The sequence below is a fragment of the Saccostrea echinata genome, unplaced genomic scaffold, assembly GCF_033153115.1.
Source record: "Saccostrea echinata isolate AGI-Se365-2 ecotype Australia unplaced genomic scaffold, CSIRO_AGI_Sech_v1 ptg000056l, whole genome shotgun sequence".
Classification (NCBI taxonomy): Eukaryota; Metazoa; Mollusca; class Bivalvia; order Ostreida; family Ostreidae; genus Saccostrea; species Saccostrea echinata.
Genome location: NW_026889805.1, coordinates 17,374,966 through 17,394,023, shown reverse-complemented (window position 1 = coordinate 17,394,023; position 19,058 = coordinate 17,374,966). Strand labels below are relative to the sequence as shown.

At 33.8% G+C, this 19,058-nt stretch overlaps 1 protein-coding gene across 2 annotated transcripts; it reads left to right on the top strand.

Moving 5' to 3' along the window:
• Positions 1-7,642: 7,642 nt before the first annotated feature.
• On the top strand, positions 7,643-18,452 carry LOC133173162 (putative protocadherin beta-18). 2 transcript variants are annotated; one of them, XM_061308106.1, is made up of 5 exons: positions 7,643-7,763; positions 9,072-11,796; positions 14,829-14,984; positions 16,381-16,501; positions 17,415-18,452. In XM_061308106.1, exons 2-5 carry the CDS (start codon positions 9,190-9,192, stop codon positions 17,831-17,833), a joined length of 3,303 nt encoding a protein of 1,100 aa, XP_061164090.1. In that variant the 5' UTR covers positions 7,643-7,763; positions 9,072-9,189; the 3' UTR covers positions 17,834-18,452. The 2 variants fall into 2 exon arrangements, with proteins under 2 accessions (XP_061164090.1, XP_061164089.1); XM_061308105.1 differs by lacking the exon at positions 7,643-7,763 and adding an exon at positions 7,936-8,062.
• Positions 18,453-19,058: the final 606 nt, after the last annotated feature.

Below are 19,058 nucleotides of genomic sequence, written 5' to 3'. Positions count from 1 at the left end.
TTACTTTGGGAAGAAATGGCTCATATAGTGAGAAAGAAGGGGTTTTGTTTCTGTAACCATTGTATAAATGTCTTTCAAATACTCCTTAAACCTTAGAGGAGAAAAATATTACTCCTTGTTCATGAACAAGTTTACATCCGAGGGGCTTTAAGTTTTTGAGTAAACAAGCATAAATAATGACTGAAGCAAGAAAGTGGACAATACATTTTTGTCAAGATTTTTTTTTTTTTAGTATGACTATCTTTATTGGAAATTAAACTCCAATGAACTGTGTGCTTAAGTCTTGTTTTGCATATTCCCAGGCAATTCTCTGGCTGAAGATTGTATTAGAGTTCATAAACTCTTCAGGTTGAATTTACCAAAACTCATTTATTATGATGAAACTTTACTAGCTTGTCAAAATAAGATCTGGCAAACTAAGTGAACACCCTTGTTTACAGAGGTTTGATGCCAAAACAATGAAGTTTTAATATGACACTCCGGGAAGAAATTCTCTCAAATTCTCTTTGTATCAACAGCCTGGGTACCACTGACCCTAGCTAAGAATGTGAACTAACAAAGGTGTTAATATCATTATTGATTGCTCATATCTTTATAAATGGATATTATTTACATCAAAGATACCTACCCAAAAAAGTATGTTTAGCAAGGGTGGACAACTCTTGCCTCAGGCTGACTTGGCCTTTGAAATGTACAAAGCTGTAAGTTTCTCATCTTGTACATGAATTAAGTGTGAACATATTAGTTTTTATATAAATTTTTACACCCTGGTGTTCTGTTATCATTGGAGATGGTCAGTATGTTTAGTTGTAATTGAGACATGTATCTTTTTATGTAACAGGCCTAAGGGTATGTATTTTATATGTTTATTAACAAAAAATATTTGGATCAGTCTTTGATGTGTTTGTAATATATGACTGTGTGGTCAGGAGGATTTTAGAAGTTTTTTGTCAACTTGGGTTTTCATTATACCCAGTACCTCAATTCAGATCACATGCAGTAATTAAAAAAAATGAATTCTGTGTGAAAATGAATTAAAATTAACAAAAATGTTCATGTAAGTAGTTTTATTATTTATATATTTACGTATTTTAAAACTAAGAACTTCTGGATGAGTCCATAATATTAGCCAACAAATTATAACAGGTGTGTGGTTTTCTGGTTAAATGATCAGACTAAAAGAATGTTAAAATTATGTAAGTTTTATGTTTTTGTGAACTTCAAATATCTGTTTACAGATTTTTAACAGTTTTCTGGCACAAAACATCTTTGTTATTTCAGTAGTTTTCTTCACCTGCTTGTTACTTTGTATCATTCTAGCATTGTAAAAAATATATATATATATATATATATATATCATGGAGATTGTTCAGAAACTATGAAACAAATTGGAGAGGAATGTGGTATTTGTATTAAGCATTTCTGTCCAAAAAAAGGGAAAAATTCCAGATTGGTAGCTGTGAACATGTACATTTTGTGTCATCCAGTAAATAACACAGCATAGATGACTTTAAGACATGTAGGAATCAATAATTGTGGCATGTTTTAGGAACTAGGATTCCTTTATTGTTTCAACAATGCAGTCAATTAAAAGCTGCAATTCATTTTCACCTGGCAAAGCCAATATCGACCAACATTCATATTCCCATTAATAATATGCAATCTTCAGGTGTTAAAATTGCTCTTACGAGGCAAAGGATCAAACAGGATTTGTCTAAGAACAAACAGAGGGCTCATGTCAGCTTAGCTTGCCCTCTCCCACCTTGCTTAGTGTGTTAAAACAATAGGGATGGTCGATACCATGAATTAGGATTCCAGAAAACCCATACATTGTCCATGTACCAAAGATAATGCAGGAATTACTAGTGGAATGAAGTCTATCTCAGAAAATGAAAAGTTTGCTTAAAGGAATTATTGTCCAATCTTTTGTTTGTTGTTAGATAGAGGGCACCTGATTGCGATAATAAGCTTGGGTTACTGTGTATCATTCCTATGAAGTCCATTATATTTCTGGGTTTGAAGTTGAAGTAGTGTATTGAATTCTTCATTTATGCTTAGCAACACATGTAAATAAATTAAGTAAATCCTCCTTTGAAATGGTTACTTTATTTAAAAGTTAAATGATGGAAATATAGGGCAAAGGTTTAATTGAATTCCATAGAGTGAAAGTTCATGAAATTTTTCTGGGTCAATTTATGAGACATCTTAATTAATTTGACAGGCCATGGTCAGTAAACATCTGTATCAGTAGCCACTTGTAAGATACCTTTGTTTACAGTGTACATTTCACACTAGCAATCAGCTGATTATTAGGAAGTGGATGGATTGACGATTCATGTGGCTCCTGGTCTCCATGGCCAAGGTAGAGGACGCTAAGGAGAGGGACTTCATACTGACAGGTCTTATCAAGGGGGAATTCTTGTCACAGGGAGGGACTGAGGGGCCATCACTTTCTCTGACCAGTCTCGATTACCTGTCCATTGTTTCACTTGCGGCATTGGTCTGTGATATTTAGTTCCTGATATTGATTCTGGGTGATTGTAGGATAGGGGTTGCTAGGGAAGTACGACTTTTCTATGAAGGGTAGACTACTATTACATCACTTCTTGATAAAGAATTGACTCTGTTCAGAGTGTGTTAAAAGCTGAGGAGCTGACTGCATTGCTGACAAATGATTCACCTTGCCATGATAAGCTTAAAAAAAATAATTGTATAAACCATTTGTCAATACAAGAAGACCTCTACTGTGTGCATTTGTCAAGCTAGAGGCTTATGCACACTTAAATAGGGAAATCAGAAGCTGCAAATAGTCCCTGATAGAGATTTCTTAAGAAAGATTGTGAGAAAAGTGAATTATTCCTGCTTAATTCTCCTATACCTCTTGGGGGGAAAAAGTAGAAAGTAAACTGTATGAATGTCATGAACTTACCTGCATATACAACAAGGTGTTCATCTAGGTATATATTACTTAATCGTTATTATAGGTGAGACTGGTCAAGTACAAAGGATTATGCATTATCCTTCTAATGATCATTGGAGATGGTCAGTATGTTTAGTTGTAATTGAGACATGTATCTTTTTATGTAACAGGCCTAAGGGTATGTATTTTATATGTTTATTAACAAAAAATATTTGGATCAGTCTTTGATGTGTTTGTAATATATGACTGTGTGGTCAGGAGGATTTTAGAAGTTTTTTGTCAACTTGGGTTTTCATTATACCCAGTACCTCAATTCAGATCACATGCAGTAATTAAAAAAAATGAATTCTGTGTGAAAATGAATTAAAATTAACAAAAATGTTCATGTAAGTAGTTTTATTATTTATATATTTACGTATTTTAAAACTAAGAACTTCTGGATGAGTCCATAATATTAGCCAACAAATTATAACAGGTGTGTGGTTTTCTGGTTAAATGATCAGACTAAAAGAATGTTAAAATTATGTAAGTTTTATGTTTTTGTGAACTTCAAATATCTGTTTACAGATTTTTAACAGTTTTCTGGCACAAAACATCTTTGTTATTTCAGTAGTTTTCTTCACCTGCTTGTTACTTTGTATCATTCTAGCATTGTAAAAAATATATATATATATATATATATATATCATGGAGATTGTTCAGAAACTATGAAACAAATTGGAGAGGAATGTGGTATTTGTATTAAGCATTTCTGTCCAAAAAAAGGGAAAAATTCCAGATTGGTAGCTGTGAACATGTACATTTTGTGTCATCCAGTAAATAACACAGCATAGATGACTTTAAGACATGTAGGAATCAATAATTGTGGCATGTTTTAGGAACTAGGATTCCTTTATTGTTTCAACAATGCAGTCAATTAAAAGCTGCAATTCATTTTCACCTGGCAAAGCCAATATCGACCAACATTCATATTCCCATTAATAATATGCAATCTTCAGGTGTTAAAATTGCTCTTACGAGGCAAAGGATCAAACAGGATTTGTCTAAGAACAAACAGAGGGCTCATGTCAGCTTAGCTTGCCCTCTCCCACCTTGCTTAGTGTGTTAAAACAATAGGGATGGTCGATACCATGAATTAGGATTCCAGAAAACCCATACATTGTCCATGTACCAAAGATAATGCAGGAATTACTAGTGGAATGAAGTCTATCTCAGAAAATGAAAAGTTTGCTTAAAGGAATTATTGTCCAATCTTTTGTTTGTTGTTAGATAGAGGGCACCTGATTGCGATAATAAGCTTGGGTTACTGTGTATCATTCCTATGAAGTCCATTATATTTCTGGGTTTGAAGTTGAAGTAGTGTATTGAATTCTTCATTTATGCTTAGCAACACATGTAAATAAATTAAGTAAATCCTCCTTTGAAATGGTTACTTTATTTAAAAGTTAAATGATGGAAATATAGGGCAAAGGTTTAATTGAATTCCATAGAGTGAAAGTTCATGAAATTTTTCTGGGTCAATTTATGAGACATCTTAATTAATTTGACAGGCCATGGTCAGTAAACATCTGTATCAGTAGCCACTTGTAAGATACCTTTGTTTACAGTGTACATTTCACACTAGCAATCAGCTGATTATTAGGAAGTGGATGGATTGACGATTCATGTGGCTCCTGGTCTCCATGGCCAAGGTAGAGGACGCTAAGGAGAGGGACTTCATACTGACAGGTCTTATCAAGGGGGAATTCTTGTCACAGGGAGGGACTGAGGGGCCATCACTTTCTCTGACCAGTCTCGATTACCTGTCCATTGTTTCACTTGCGGCATTGGTCTGTGATATTTAGTTCCTGATATTGATTCTGGGTGATTGTAGGATAGGGGTTGCTAGGGAAGTACGACTTTTCTATGAAGGGTAGACTACTATTACATCACTTCTTGATAAAGAATTGACTCTGTTCAGAGTGTGTTAAAAGCTGAGGAGCTGACTGCATTGCTGACAAATGATTCACCTTGCCATGATAAGCTTAAAAAAAATAATTGTATAAACCATTTGTCAATACAAGAAGACCTCTACTGTGTGCATTTGTCAAGCTAGAGGCTTATGCACACTTAAATAGGGAAATCAGAAGCTGCAAATAGTCCCTGATAGAGATTTCTTAAGAAAGATTGTGAGAAAAGTGAATTATTCCTGCTTAATTCTCCTATACCTCTTGGGGGGAAAAAGTAGAAAGTAAACTGTATGAATGTCATGAACTTACCTGCATATACAACAAGGTGTTCATCTAGGTATATATTACTTAATCGTTATTATAGGTGAGACTGGTCAAGTACAAAGGATTATGCATTATCCTTCTAATGATGAGCTTATTTTCCAGCAATTTGACTTTGAGAGAAAACCACTAATCTTGTGTTGACTAAGTCATTATGATTTCCCTTTGCTTTTCCAAATAAGGAGTAGAATATTTCATAATAATGGGGGGACATTGTCTTTGAATGGATTTGGATTGCATTGTGGCATCTCTAAGAATTTTAGTCTGTAGTGAATCCTTGTTGATTTCCTCTTCATGTGTCTCTTCTTTTCGTGACACTCTGCTTTATTTAGAAGTCATTTAAACAAGGCAGGTTTATTAGCAAGGATATTGTTAATTTTTTTAAAGACAATACTTGCTAGAATACAGTGAACTGAAAATTTGAACTTTAGTATGTGACCTGTGTGCTTTAAAAAAACTGTGATCATTTTATAGGTTGTCTTTGAGTAGGCTTGAACAATGTTGGAGCATATCACAAAATCTTATAAATGTTATTTTTGTATGTGGCACTGCTTTATTGAATTTTTGTCACCCTATCTGATATCGAGGTGATTTTTTGGTAGAGTTGGCCTTTGTCTGGATAGAAGGAATTGTTCACGGCTATAATTCCGCACATCTAGATTAGCAGCTTTTCCTATACCTTCGCATTAAAAGATTTACACTGCATGAATGATACAGATTAAAACCTTAACCAGATGACTAATAGGTAGTTTCCGTGGCAGAAAACATTTTTTTGTGTTCTATTCTCATTGGGGATGAGCCAAGCAAAAGCATTTTTCAAGGTCTTATGTCTGTTTGTGTAATGTTGACGGACAAACAAGCATCGAAAAAGAAAGCGACTCGGACAATTTTTGCTCCATTGAAGGGGAAAGTTAAATTGAATTTTTAAGGACATTTCTTTTCATCTGTTGAATATGCTCTGTGAGGTGAAAAGTTGAAAATGTAGCCAATTCCAGCTGTAATTTAGTGATTTGATGGAAAGTCTCCCTTCTTTTATGACCATTTTCTGCTTTTGTATTCTTCTGAATTTGTATCTTTTGCAAGTTATTAAAAGATTTTATGGTTTGGAGTGTCTTTGATTATTTTATTGTCCTGTTCATATGAGCTACACATAATGGCTCAACAAGAAATATTGAGGGGCAAATGGATTAAATTTTGATTATTTTCTTCTGAAGATGTAAGCTATTTAAAAAAAAAAATGGTTTGATATTGATTTTTGCAGAATGGCACCATTTTTTTTTTTTCATTTTTTTTTTTTTTGGTTTTGTTTTGTGTCAAAAGTCTCAATGATCTGTGTGGTGGTGGGGTGTTGAAGTTTAACTGCTGGAATTCAATATTTGGGACAGCTGTTCTATATCTCAATTTGTTCTTCATTATCTCAGTTTTTCTTTGCCTTTTTTTCCACCAAAACTGAAGAATTTATCTTTCACACCTGACCTCAAGAATTTACCATTATTCAGGTGTCCAGTTCAAGAGTAGAAATAACCTTGGGCCAGACTTTTTTTTATTTTCAAAGATCAACACGTATGTAATCAGTGAAAACTATGAGCCACCTGGATGTCCAAAGACTACAAACAATGATTTAAGAGTTTACTTATTCCCATTCATATGTCACAGTTTCTGTAATGCTCATCAGTTTTATTGTACCTGATAGATTGCCCTCACATTGAAGGTGTCAAGTCATGAACAGAATGGTCTGAAATGTCCTTCTTGCTCATTTTAGCAAGTAAAATGGCTTTTAATGTGGCCATGAATGCTGACTTTCATGAAATTGTATTTAAACAGTTTAATTCAATTAAATTTATAAAAGGCTGTTTTTGTTTACCTGCTTATAAGTAAATTGATTTATTTATTTCATTAAAGTAGGTCCTTCATTTCCCTCATGGAGTGACACTCTTTCAATAAAAGTTCTGATTATATTTACACTTTCAGTAATGGCATAGCAAACACTTTAAATTTTGGTTAATTGGACTTCTGGAAGCTTTGACTTTTCAATGCCTAATTTGTATTAGTGCTTAGGTTGCTTTAGTTTTTTAGCATTTTTATTTTTTTATGAATACATTTTTTTGTTCACATGAAAATTTGTATACATGCTTCCCTGTATCTTTTCATGGAAAAAAAAATAGGCCTAAATGATATTTCTTATATTAATTCATTTCATATATTAATTTTGAGAAAGGAAGGAAACATTAGACTCATTTCATAAATTAAAATTTGAGAACTGTTCAAATTTTGGAAAACAACATATACAAAAGAAATATTAAATTTTCCCATAAATTTAAGGAATCCCACCTGCATGAGGCCTAGGTGAACAAAAAATATTAGATTATCAGTGTGGTATTACCAAACTGTGAAGGTAGATTTCATGCATACTATAAAGTGAAAATTACTAACAAACAAGCAATTAATATTTTAGAGCCTGAGTGTGACCACAACCCTCTGTAGGAGAAGTTTGTGACGGTCATCATAGAAAGGAATTAAACCATTCATTAGCAGACCCCAACACAAGGGTGCTTTTGATGATAGCCCACAAGGTGAGGCTTATTGTTTGTGTAGAATAAAAAAAAAACTAAGAGAGTAAAATACACATGATTGATAGATTAACCTGTTGATAATGCAGGGGTATGATTGGCTAGTTAGCAGAAGTGGGTGGAGCTAAGTTCTATTGATCTTGACTCTAATCTGCTTCATGGTTTGGAAATCCAGGTTTATTATGTTAGTTTTCAAATAATGAGAATAAGTATCAAATGTAGAAAGAGATTTCATTTCTGTTCTTTTTCATGTGTACTATTTAACAAAATAATTTTGGGAATAGGACTACAAAATGATATAGGTAAGATTGAATTTTTTGTCTTTGAAACAATTACAAATTAGAATTATCTGGGTTATTTAAGAGCATTAACAATACGTTAAGCAGAAATAATTAGACCAGTTTTATCCTTTTGGCCAGTGCTTTAGGGGCATGTGTAAAGTTATCAGGTATCGTCATAAGTTTCTTGGTCACAAGTGTTACATTTTCCAGGCTTTGGCCACTCTCTGTATAACATTACATTTAGTAGGTGGTCAGTATCTGATACTGTTAGGAAAGATTATGTATAGTCCAGCAAGGTTTGATGTATCATGTAGAAATTAACTTTCTGTCTTCATATTTCTGTTAACACGGAGAATATAAAACTACAGTTCATAAGAGGAAAAATATTAAGAAAGATTTGCAATCTTATCTTTTCATGCATGTAAGAAAAACCTCAAGATACGAAATATACCGGTAAATATGTAGCAGTATATCAGATTTTGAGAAGTAATGTTACTTTATAATAATTTTTTTTTCTTTTTCACAAAAATCTTAAATTCTATTAATTCTTAGCCTCTGGCAGTTGATAGAAAGAAAATTTTACACTTCATGTGGCAAATAAAAAATACACACTGATTTTAAAAAAGATTAAAAGTTGTTTGAAATATATAGGTTATATCAACTTGATCTTTCTATTTCAAATATGAAATGGAGGAGACAAATTTCATTGCTTTTCATTGCTGGTGTCAGTGTATTGTTTTGGTGTGTATATAAAATAAGTTTAAGCTAAGGGCTAATCAGAATATTTTTCTTGCATTGTGAAGGAAATTTTCCATAACTGATTGGGATAATTATTTCAAGAATACTTTGCAGTCTCTCAATCGGATCTTTTTAATACCAATGTTTGATTTAAATATTGGAGTTTAATTACTAGAAGTCTTATCAATGTCTCTGTTATCATTGCGGTATTTAATTTCAACAAAGTCTTTTATGATTTAGATATAAATACAAGTGTCAATATTGAACAGATTGTGTTATTTTCTTGCTTCAGGGTGCCGGGACTTGAGTGGATCGTGCTCAACAGAAAGTAGGAAATCTTAATTTTAATGGAGAAAAATCAAGTACCTGACACATTGTTGCTAGAGGTTGCTTGACAAAACGGAACCACAATGGGCTCAATGCTGAGAAACTTGTGGATTCTGTTGATCTTCGTGACTTGTTGTGGAAGTGTTGATATTGTGTATAATATCACAGAAGAACAGGGGGCTAATGTGACATTGGGGAACATTTTCATTGATGCCAAACTTGGAGAATTTCATAATGATAGTCACACGGATAAGCTGAAGTACTCGTTTTTAAGTCAGCCACCTCATTATTTTGCCATAGATCCTGAAACTAGTGATTTCAAAACAGCTATGAATTTAGACAGAGAAAAAATTTGTCCATACAAAGAAGACTGCACAATTCCATTAGAAATAGCAGTTCAGTCCGAAATTGCAGCATTTTTTGAAAAAATCATCATCATGGTAAATCTTCTAGATATTAATGATAAAACACCAGCATTTCCAAACTCTTCCACTAATCTCAGAATTTCTGAAGGTGCTAAGGTTAACAAGAGTTTTGTCATTGATGGAGCTATTGACCAAGATAGCGAAGAGTACTCTGTTAAAAGATACGAAGTTAGGCCAAAAGGAACTCCATTTGATGTCATTTTCTTCAGAAACCTCGATGACAGTCTTTCAGTGAAATTGAAGGTCATTCGATCTTTGGACCGAGAAGAAACAAGTCATTATGACATTCAAATTCTGGCTTATGATGGTGGGTCTCCTCCCAAGGTTGGCATGATGAGAGTTAACGTTACTATAGGTGATATTAATGATAATAACCCAGTGTTTGATAAATCCATCTACAATGTGACTGTCAAGGAAGAAATTGCTGTGAATACCACCATTCTTCAATTAAGAGCTACTGACAAAGATATTGGTAAAAATGGTGAAATTTTATATAAAATCAGCACTAACCAACCTGAAAAACTTCAAGGACTATTTTTTGTAAATGAAAATACTGGGGAACTTAAAATTGCTAAACAGTTGATCTATGAACCTAGTGAGAAGTACAGACTGATTGTTGAAGCTTATGACAAAGGGGAGCAACCCTACCCCACCCAGGCTATTGTGAATGTTTATGTACAAGACTCGGGTAACAATCCTCCGGAAATTAAAATCAACTTGCTGACTGATACGGATCATGCCCAAGTGTCTGAATATGCAAACCGTGGTGCTGTGGTTGCCCATATCCGAGTGATTGATAATGATGCTGGGGCTAATGGAATTGTCAGTTGCAACATCAGCAACAATCAGTTCACACTTCAGAAACTTGAGGTTCAGGAATATAAGGTGACTGTGGATAAACCAATGGATCGTGAGGCCCAGGATGAACATTTTGTGATCATTACATGTCAAGATATTGGTTCTCCACCTCTTAGCTGTAATGCAAGTTTTCGAGTGAAAGTCACAGATGAAAATGACCAAGAACCCCGATTTTCTCAGAATGAATATCATGCTAAGATTCCAGAGGGTAACAATCCTGGAGATGCCATCATTCAGATTTTAGCCACTGACAATGACCTAGGTAACAATGCTAGAATTCATTATAAACTTCACGGTGATGCTGGTGCTGATTTCCGTGTTGATGAAGACACAGGGACAATCCGTGCTAACAAGGTTTATGATAGAGAGTCTGTGTCTCAGTATCGCTTCCGTGTATATGCTGTTGATTCTGGAGATCCCCCACTTTCCTCCACTGCTACCATTGTGGTAAATATTGAGGATAAAAATGACAACTTTCCAGAATTCACTCAAAATCAGTTCAAAGCCTCTGTCCAAGAGAATGTGCCTTTTGACACATTTGTTCTTCAGCTGACAGCCACTGACAAAGATTCAGGAGACAATGGAAAAGTATCATTCTCCCTTCCAAAGCATTCAGAGATCCCCTTCTTCCTGGCCCCCAATGGCACCATCCTGGTCAATGGGAATCTCAATAGAGAAGAGAAGGATCGATACATATTTACGGCCATTGCCTCAGATCATGGAAACCCTCCCAATAGAAATTCTGTGGTGATTCAAGTGGATATCACGGATGCCAATGACAATGAACCAATCATAGTGTTCCCTAATGCCTCCAATGACACAGTGAAGGTATCCGTGAACTTGGCACTGAATACGATAGTGGCTCAGATTCAAGCTTTTGACATAGATGAGGGAGAAAATAAAACATTGGTGTATTCTATTGCCAAAAGAAATGATTCAGACATTTTCAATATTAATAGTTTGACTGGGGAAGTTATTGTGGCCAGAACCATGCATCCTAGACATATTGCCAGCTACTTCCTCACGATTGCAGTGTCAGACAAAGGAGTGAAGCCTCTTACTAAGTATGAGAATTTACATTTGGTGGTGGTGAAAACAAATGCCACCACATCTGGGATGACGCACACCACAGGAGATGATGAGCTCAACATGAGAATTGTGGTAGCAGTTGTGGTTGTCACACTTGTTCTGTCAGCCTCCATTCTTCTTACAATATTTTTTGTGAGACGCAGGGACCTGAAACGAAAGGAATTAAATGCACAGACTGAGGCTAAAGCAAATACAAATTCATGTCCCAGAGTTTATGTTGATCCTCCGAAATATGTTGCCCCAGGACAAAATGTGGGCATGTTTTACAGCGATGAAACAGATGAGGGAGGAAGAAGAAACCACCAGAATATGTATCAGGTAAAAAGCTGAGAAGCTGTTACACTATCTTTTCTTTATCATGAATGAAAAAAATAATTCAAACATTTGGCAAGGGTTGTTCAAACTTTGATCTAAATATTTTTGTTCATTTTCAAAACTCCACATTCCACAAAAGGTAAATCATCTGTAGTTTTAAAAAAAAAAGATATCATTTTAACATTTCAACCGTTGTACCTTTATGCTAAGTTTTTCTAAAGAAATTTGAAGCCAATCAAGAATTTAAGGTCTGAACATACATGGGGGGTCATCATAAATATAAGGCAAGTTATTTCTGCACTTTAAAGTAACATTTTGTGCTCTTAATTATTTTTCCGACCTGTTTGTAAATTATTGGGCAGATCCCTGGTAGTTCTCTGTTATTATTATTAATTTCCTTTTCACATGTCAAGAAATCAATTTGTGGACACCGAATGTGATTATTGATTTCACATTGTGAAATGTTTCTCTAACAGGCGGTATACAATTATTACGAGACACTGTCTACAGTCAGAATCGTAAAAGTCAGCTAGGGGTATGAAATGAAAATTCAGAAAAGTTACACACATCAACAAGTCTTTGAAAAAAATTCTATAAAACTCTGGCTCTCAAACCATTGGAATATTGAATTTAACAATGAATGGTTATAAGAGGGAGCCCCTATAAAGAGCAGTCTCCTCCCTTCTAACTGTCGCCAACTAAAGTTGTTAGCTTACAAAAATCACAAATCACACCTGATGTTCAAAAACTTTTGGGAACAAACAATTCAGGGAGAACACAGAACTCTTTGTTGAACGTAAGGAAGACAATCTGCTTCTTGTGATCAGTGGTACCCCTATTACTGTGTGCAGGTCTGTTGACACAGTAAAACTGATAAGTCTGATGTAAGATTGATCTTAAGTAAACTAGCTACCCCTAACAAAATGGATAATTGGCAAACAGAATACTTATCTCTAGATTAACTCTGTGATTGGGTAAACATTAAATTTAAAAATTGACAACAACCAGTTACCACAGACAAGCAAGAATTTTTACTTTTTTTAACATTTCTTGCTCAAATAATGGAGGGAAAAAAGTTTCCAAAGTTTTTGTTCAAGACTGAATTCTGTCTATAAAAAGCATATGTGTATCCTAAGGTCTATACTAATTTGTAGATTAGGTGATCTGGTGTAATTCAGAAATACAAGTAACACCCAGACAGACTTGATAAAATTGACATCCCTAATGAACCGCTAGATCCCAAAGGCACAGAAAAAAGTGACACTGTTTAACACCCAGAACATGTATTTTATCAGGGAATATTAATCCTAGATTCAACAGTGTATGAAATGGCCGCAAAATGCAAATAAAAGCAACCAAGTGTTGAATTTCACTATCTCTGGTCTGTATAATGTGACAGTGTTCATAAACATGGAAAAAAGAATTTCAATTTTAATTGTAAAACCAACCAGAGATAATGAATTTTTAACCAAAAAAATCGAGACAGAAAGCAGGTGAATAATTTGCAGTTTGGATTTTTATCATGGAGAGTCATCAGATGTTTTGAGATTGGGATCAGTTGTTAAGGGCTAGTGGGAAAACTTGTGTAAGAAATTTCCAAATCTGTCAGGGACAGTGAGTTTACATAGAGCTCTTGAATTTATCTGCTCACTGAATTATAATTTTATACTAAAAAATTGTGTGAATTCAAATGAATTTCATTTCGTATATACAATTGTATAGAGCACTCTCAAATATTATCACATACAGATGATGTTTGTAATTTTTCAGTATTTTCTATTTACAAGAAGCAATATAAATCTTTTTTTTAAATACATTTTTCAATTTTAAATCATATTATGTAGTGAAGAAAAATGTGTTGTATTGTGCACTAGATTTTTCAAAAATATCTTTTTTTAAATGAAAAAAAAAATTAAATCAAAAATCATCAATGGAACAATTTAAAATTACATATCAAACTATTTTAACCTATTGACTTACTTTTGTTGAGTAGAAATTTCTCAGAAAATGTTATATTTTGAATATACTGAAGCATACCACTTAAATGTTTTTACCCAGAGGTTTTGAAAAAAAAGTTCATTGTCATGTTTATGTGAATACTTTATATTTTGACATGTAGGCCTGCTATTGAGAATCTGTGAGGGAGAGAAAGATTTGCTATTTAATGAACATCTCTGTCTCTCTCCTTACTAGTAATTAGGACAAAAACAAATTTAATCCCTCATTTCTAGATTTGAAATGGTTGAGATTGATAATTTGACCAGATGAATAAAAACATTGTATGTGATCCCCTCTGTTTACCAGCAATAATCTGCTTAAGTGGGGACCATTACAAAGAGCTTGTCATATTGAAAGAACAATTAAAAGAAGGTCTAATATGAGGGGGATATAATCTATGTTCACAGTAGGATCTCATTTTCTGTGTAAGAATATGTAACAAGTCTATATCCAGAAGTGACATCTTTTTAGTTCTATTATTTTTTTGCCTCTTTAATATGCCTAATTATTTGGAAAGGTTTGCAAATCAAGAGTACTTGAACTGTTGTTGAAAAACTCAGATGTCAGTCAACTCAAGTTTAAGACACCTCCTGGGTGTACAGAAGCACTGGACATAGATTTAAATGGGGTTCCAAGATTAACATGTTAAGTTCATTGGAGTCTTTTAAAGTGTCTAATGGAAAAATCAAAACATAAATATTGAAAATTAAATTTTTTTCATGATATTGTTTTTATTAACACATATGTTGGGCTTTGGGGTGAAAATATAATTTCAAATATTTATGTACAAAAATTGATCTTTATACCATGATTTGTTCTACAATTGAACTGCAAGATTTAATTCTACATGTTGGAAGATGTGGTGACAGTTTATATCCAGGGGGTGTTTTCACTGTTTTGACTTTCTATATATAATTTGACAATTTTTTTTTCTTCAGGAGAACTTGTCAAGGTTGAATCAACGATCAGTAACAGTTCAGTATTGACCAAATGTGATTATAGAGTTCAAGTTAAATATATTAAATTTTATTTTGTAGTTGTCAGACCCTACAGTCAATATGGACAAACACACCAGAAGTGAATCGCCAAATGACGAGGCCCGACAGTCTGAGTTGAACAGAATGGCCTCCATTAGGCTTCACCAGAAACTGGTCCAGACACATGACAAGCAGTGGCCAGTACATAGCTCAGAGGTAAATAACAGACAGACACATACACAAGGTGATGGCAAAGTCAATAGTGAACCTCAGGAAGAATTAGTGAATTTAAATACAATTCAGAATAAAATTGGAAGACAGGACATTTTCGCACAGGCATTAACCACCTCCATTGAACACCAAATGCACATCATATATGTAGAAGAGAAATGAAACTTGTGAGAAAAGAGAATTATTTTGCTACATATGTACATATGATTCAGAATAAGTTAGGGGGAAAAAAAGATAATTGAAATAGGATCTGACAAGTACATACAATATTTAGGGGAAGGTAAAAATTCATCAGATTTGATTTTCATGACCTGAACTGCTTACTCATTCAATCAGTGCCTAGATCTTTCCACCACTATACACTATTACAAGACTGGAAATCATTATCAGGGAATAATAATTCAGTAGTCACTCTTTCTTTTCCTCAGTATAAAGCTCTCTACAATACATCTTTGGCAAGAATCTTGATAACGGTCCTGTGAGACTAATGCTTTGTGTTTTTGGAGTGACAATTCAACTTTTTGGGTGGTTTGTTTGGGGGTTTACTTGTTTAAAGTGGTTCCGTTGATTTATATCTTAAGAAAAGGTAAACAGTGAAATTTGACACCTGTTTGAAAGGTTCTGTTTTCTTTTGACAAACAGAAGGGTTTTTTTTGTTGGAGGCTGTCCCCATTTTTTTCTGTGATTGAGTGTCAGAAAAAACACAAGAAAATCTGAACTTGTCTTAATGTGGTTACATTGTTTCTGTCTTGAAACAAAGACACCAGTTATAATGAGTGATTAACTGGGGAGGAGATTCTACGCTGATATGTATAAACAGTCCTTTATTATCTGCTTTATTTGCCTCCTGATCAATCGCAAACATTAAGCAGATAATGAGAAAAAGAACAATTGTTTGGATCTGCACGGTTACACAGCTTTTTCACAAGATTTCAGGTTGAATTTATCTGCCATGATCTGGAAAATGACTTCCCATTTAGTTTTTCAGTGCATCTGAAATTCATGTGGATGCAATTACGACGCAATGTCTTGTTTTTTATCAAATTATCAGAGTTTGAGTCCTCTTTTGGAGCAGAATTTTCCAGGCCATTAGTTTATGGTGTCAGGTTCTATTCCGAGTACAGTCAACCAAGATACCGGAAGAGTCTCGTAGTACATTGTTAGACACCCAATATTGTATTAAAGTCTTGAATATCTAACAGTTTATTTTTGATTATTGATTTACATTGATTCTTCACTGATGGCTACTTAAATATCTATTATAGGAATACTAGTATATGTATTTATTATTAAAAGATCATAGTAAGAGGTTACATTGAAATCTCTGTTCTTGAACCTTTTATCAATGACAAAAGTACTTATGATTCTCTGTATATTTCAGTATAACAAAGAGAGACCAGACAATCACAGTGACACGTCAGGGGAGACAATTCAGTCAGACAGTGGTGTAGGGATCAGTGAAGGGGAGACAAGAAGCACGATGTCTCACTCTCATCATACAGGTAGGGGGCGCTTTATAAAGTCTCTCATTGATGTACACAGACAGTGATGCAAGTAATGTATGCTTTGTTGATGCTGATCTGTGTGACCTTTAAAATACCCTGGCTCTGAGGTCATAAAACCTTGTCAGCTCAGTTTTGTATCTAAATCTTGCCTTTACAAAAGGAATTTACTGTGAAAAAGTGAGACTGACATCAAAAGTGGCCTCATCTAAGTTTTCTGACTCTTAGGCTCTGGGAGCATAAAACTTAGATGAGCTCACTTTTGAACCCAGTCTCACTTTTACAATAGGAATTTATAGTGAATTTATAGGAAAAGTGAGATTGATATCAAAAGTAAAGCTCATCTAACCACAACCTGAAGTTTGATAATTTTGTAATTATTATTCAAACTTATTTAATACAAAGTGACAAAATTTTATCCACCAATATTAAATTTTGGTTTGTGGATTTCTTCAATAATTTACAAATATATGTTATTTTACAATGAGAGATAGGTACAAGTATTTTCATGAACTTTGCAAGAATTTAAACTTTGGGAATCACGCCGGAATATACAATTGGTCCTGAGAATTAATATAAATTGACAGTTGAAAATGGTGGAAGTCTTGACAACCCTTTTGAAATGTTCAGGAGAATTAATATAAAGCAATAAAATTAGAGATGAATTAATTTCCAAATAAAAATGGTGGAAGTCTTGACAACCCTATTGAGATGTTCTTAATTATAGATTTTTGCATAAAAAGAAAGGCTTAATTATTATGTGAATAAATTTACATTGATTGAGTTTCAATTATTGAATCTATAATTTATAAGTTTAATAATTAATTCAACTTAAAGAATTGTCATTATATTGTGTTAATTTTGATGACTTTGGAGAATAACATTATTGAGGATTTTGAATTATCTCTTTCAGATGATCTCCGTAATAAGTTTGGCCCCTCCCAGAACGGCAGAAGAGGAACACCCCCACACCTGAGCAACAATGTTCGCTATCAAAATCTTTCATACTCCCAGCCACCCCCTCTTTATGAAAACGTGATGGAACTACAGCAGTATTCCAAAATGATGGGGGACACCTCCCATCACCTTCCTGTCCATGTACGCACATTTTATCAACCTAAGACTTCTGTAAGTCCTACATCATCCATTCCATCTTACGGACATTTTTCTAGTGGATTATACACGGCCCGGAGTGTGGACGAGACAATAGACAGTGTTGTTACAGGCTATAATGATGATGACACGACTACATCTGGCAGCTACACCATTGATGAAGATGAGGAAGATCCTGTAGAAGTACGTCTTCAGAAGGTGCCAGATGTGTTTGTATGATGGGGAAAGTGTCTCCTTAATGTCTCATGTGTTCCTAATTCTAGTCAGGATGTCCTTCCTCAGAACAAACTCTGTCTGAAAAACAGTGCTACACAAAAACAGAAGACTTGTTTATCCAGATTTATTTTTGTTATGCAATATTTTACTTGAATATGTTATCAATGTGCATAATGTTTGTGTTATGTTATATTACACATATCTTGTTCAAAATGCATTTATGGTCTCAAGTAGAAAATCAGTATGGGTGCAACATTATATTTGAATATATACTTTACTGTGCACAATTTATATACAAAGATGATCTCTATAATGTAAAGTTCCTTTTCTTCAGATTTTGGATGTTAATTGGAACAGATTTTGTATTAAATCAACACATAAAATGAATACTTAATTTTTGTTCACTTTAAAATACCTTCAAATCATATCATATCCAATAAGGAATAGGGCACAATGTATTTCATAATCTAGAACTGTAAAAATATTCCTTGTTACATTGTCTCTGCAACAAAACTGTTGGCAGCATTTGTTGTTGGTCCAGAATATTGGACTGTAATGCATTTAACTGTTTTTTCCTTGTATATTGTTATTATTTTGCTATAAGCAGCAATATATTTTTATACAAAAAAAGATTACAATAATAAAATTATGAAAAGAAGTATAAAATGTGTTTATTGATTTCTTTTAACATATATATACACTGGCATGTTTTTATGAAGAGATTCAGAAGCAGAAGGAATGATTGCAATTCTCACACAAATTTTCTAAGTAAAATATTTTGAAAGATTATTGTCTCCCTATCTAAATATGAGGGGTTTCTAAGTGTCTCCACTGTTTTATGTGTGATTATAGGAACGTTAAGTTTCCTTGTTTGTATATATTGAGTAATACACAGTAATTACAACCTATAACACAGCAGGATTGGAAAATTTTCAATTTAATTCAAAATCTTCTTAACGATACAAGGCCCTACTAAAGAACTGAATTAAAAAAATCTTAAAGGTCTTAAGTTATCAAGTACTGCAAGCGTTTCCTTTTATAAGTCAGTCTTATTCCACCTATCATCCTAACGCGGCCATTGTGTGAAGTATTTCAAGTAGCGAGCCGCTCAGATTGACCAACTCTAAGCCTGCTCTGTTTATTATTTGCAGAATTTTAAATCGGAAATCCTGATTATCCAAACTTTATTTTTATGAATGTTATTCCAAGTGTGAAACCGTTAAGTTCT

What these genes read in the sequence shown, in the direction of transcription:
- LOC133173162 (XM_061308106.1), top strand. Translation starts at nt 9,190, where the DNA reads ATGGGCTCAATGCTGAGAAACTTGTGGATTCTGTTGATCTTCGTGACT. An exon ending in ACCACCAGAATATGTATCAG is followed by an intron (nt 11,797 to 14,828) that starts GTAAAAAGCTGA and finishes TTTATTTTGTAG; the next exon opens with TTGTCAGACCCTACAGTCAA. An exon ending in GGCCAGTACATAGCTCAGAG is followed by an intron (nt 14,985 to 16,380) that starts GTAAATAACAGA and finishes TGTATATTTCAG; the next exon opens with TATAACAAAGAGAGACCAGA.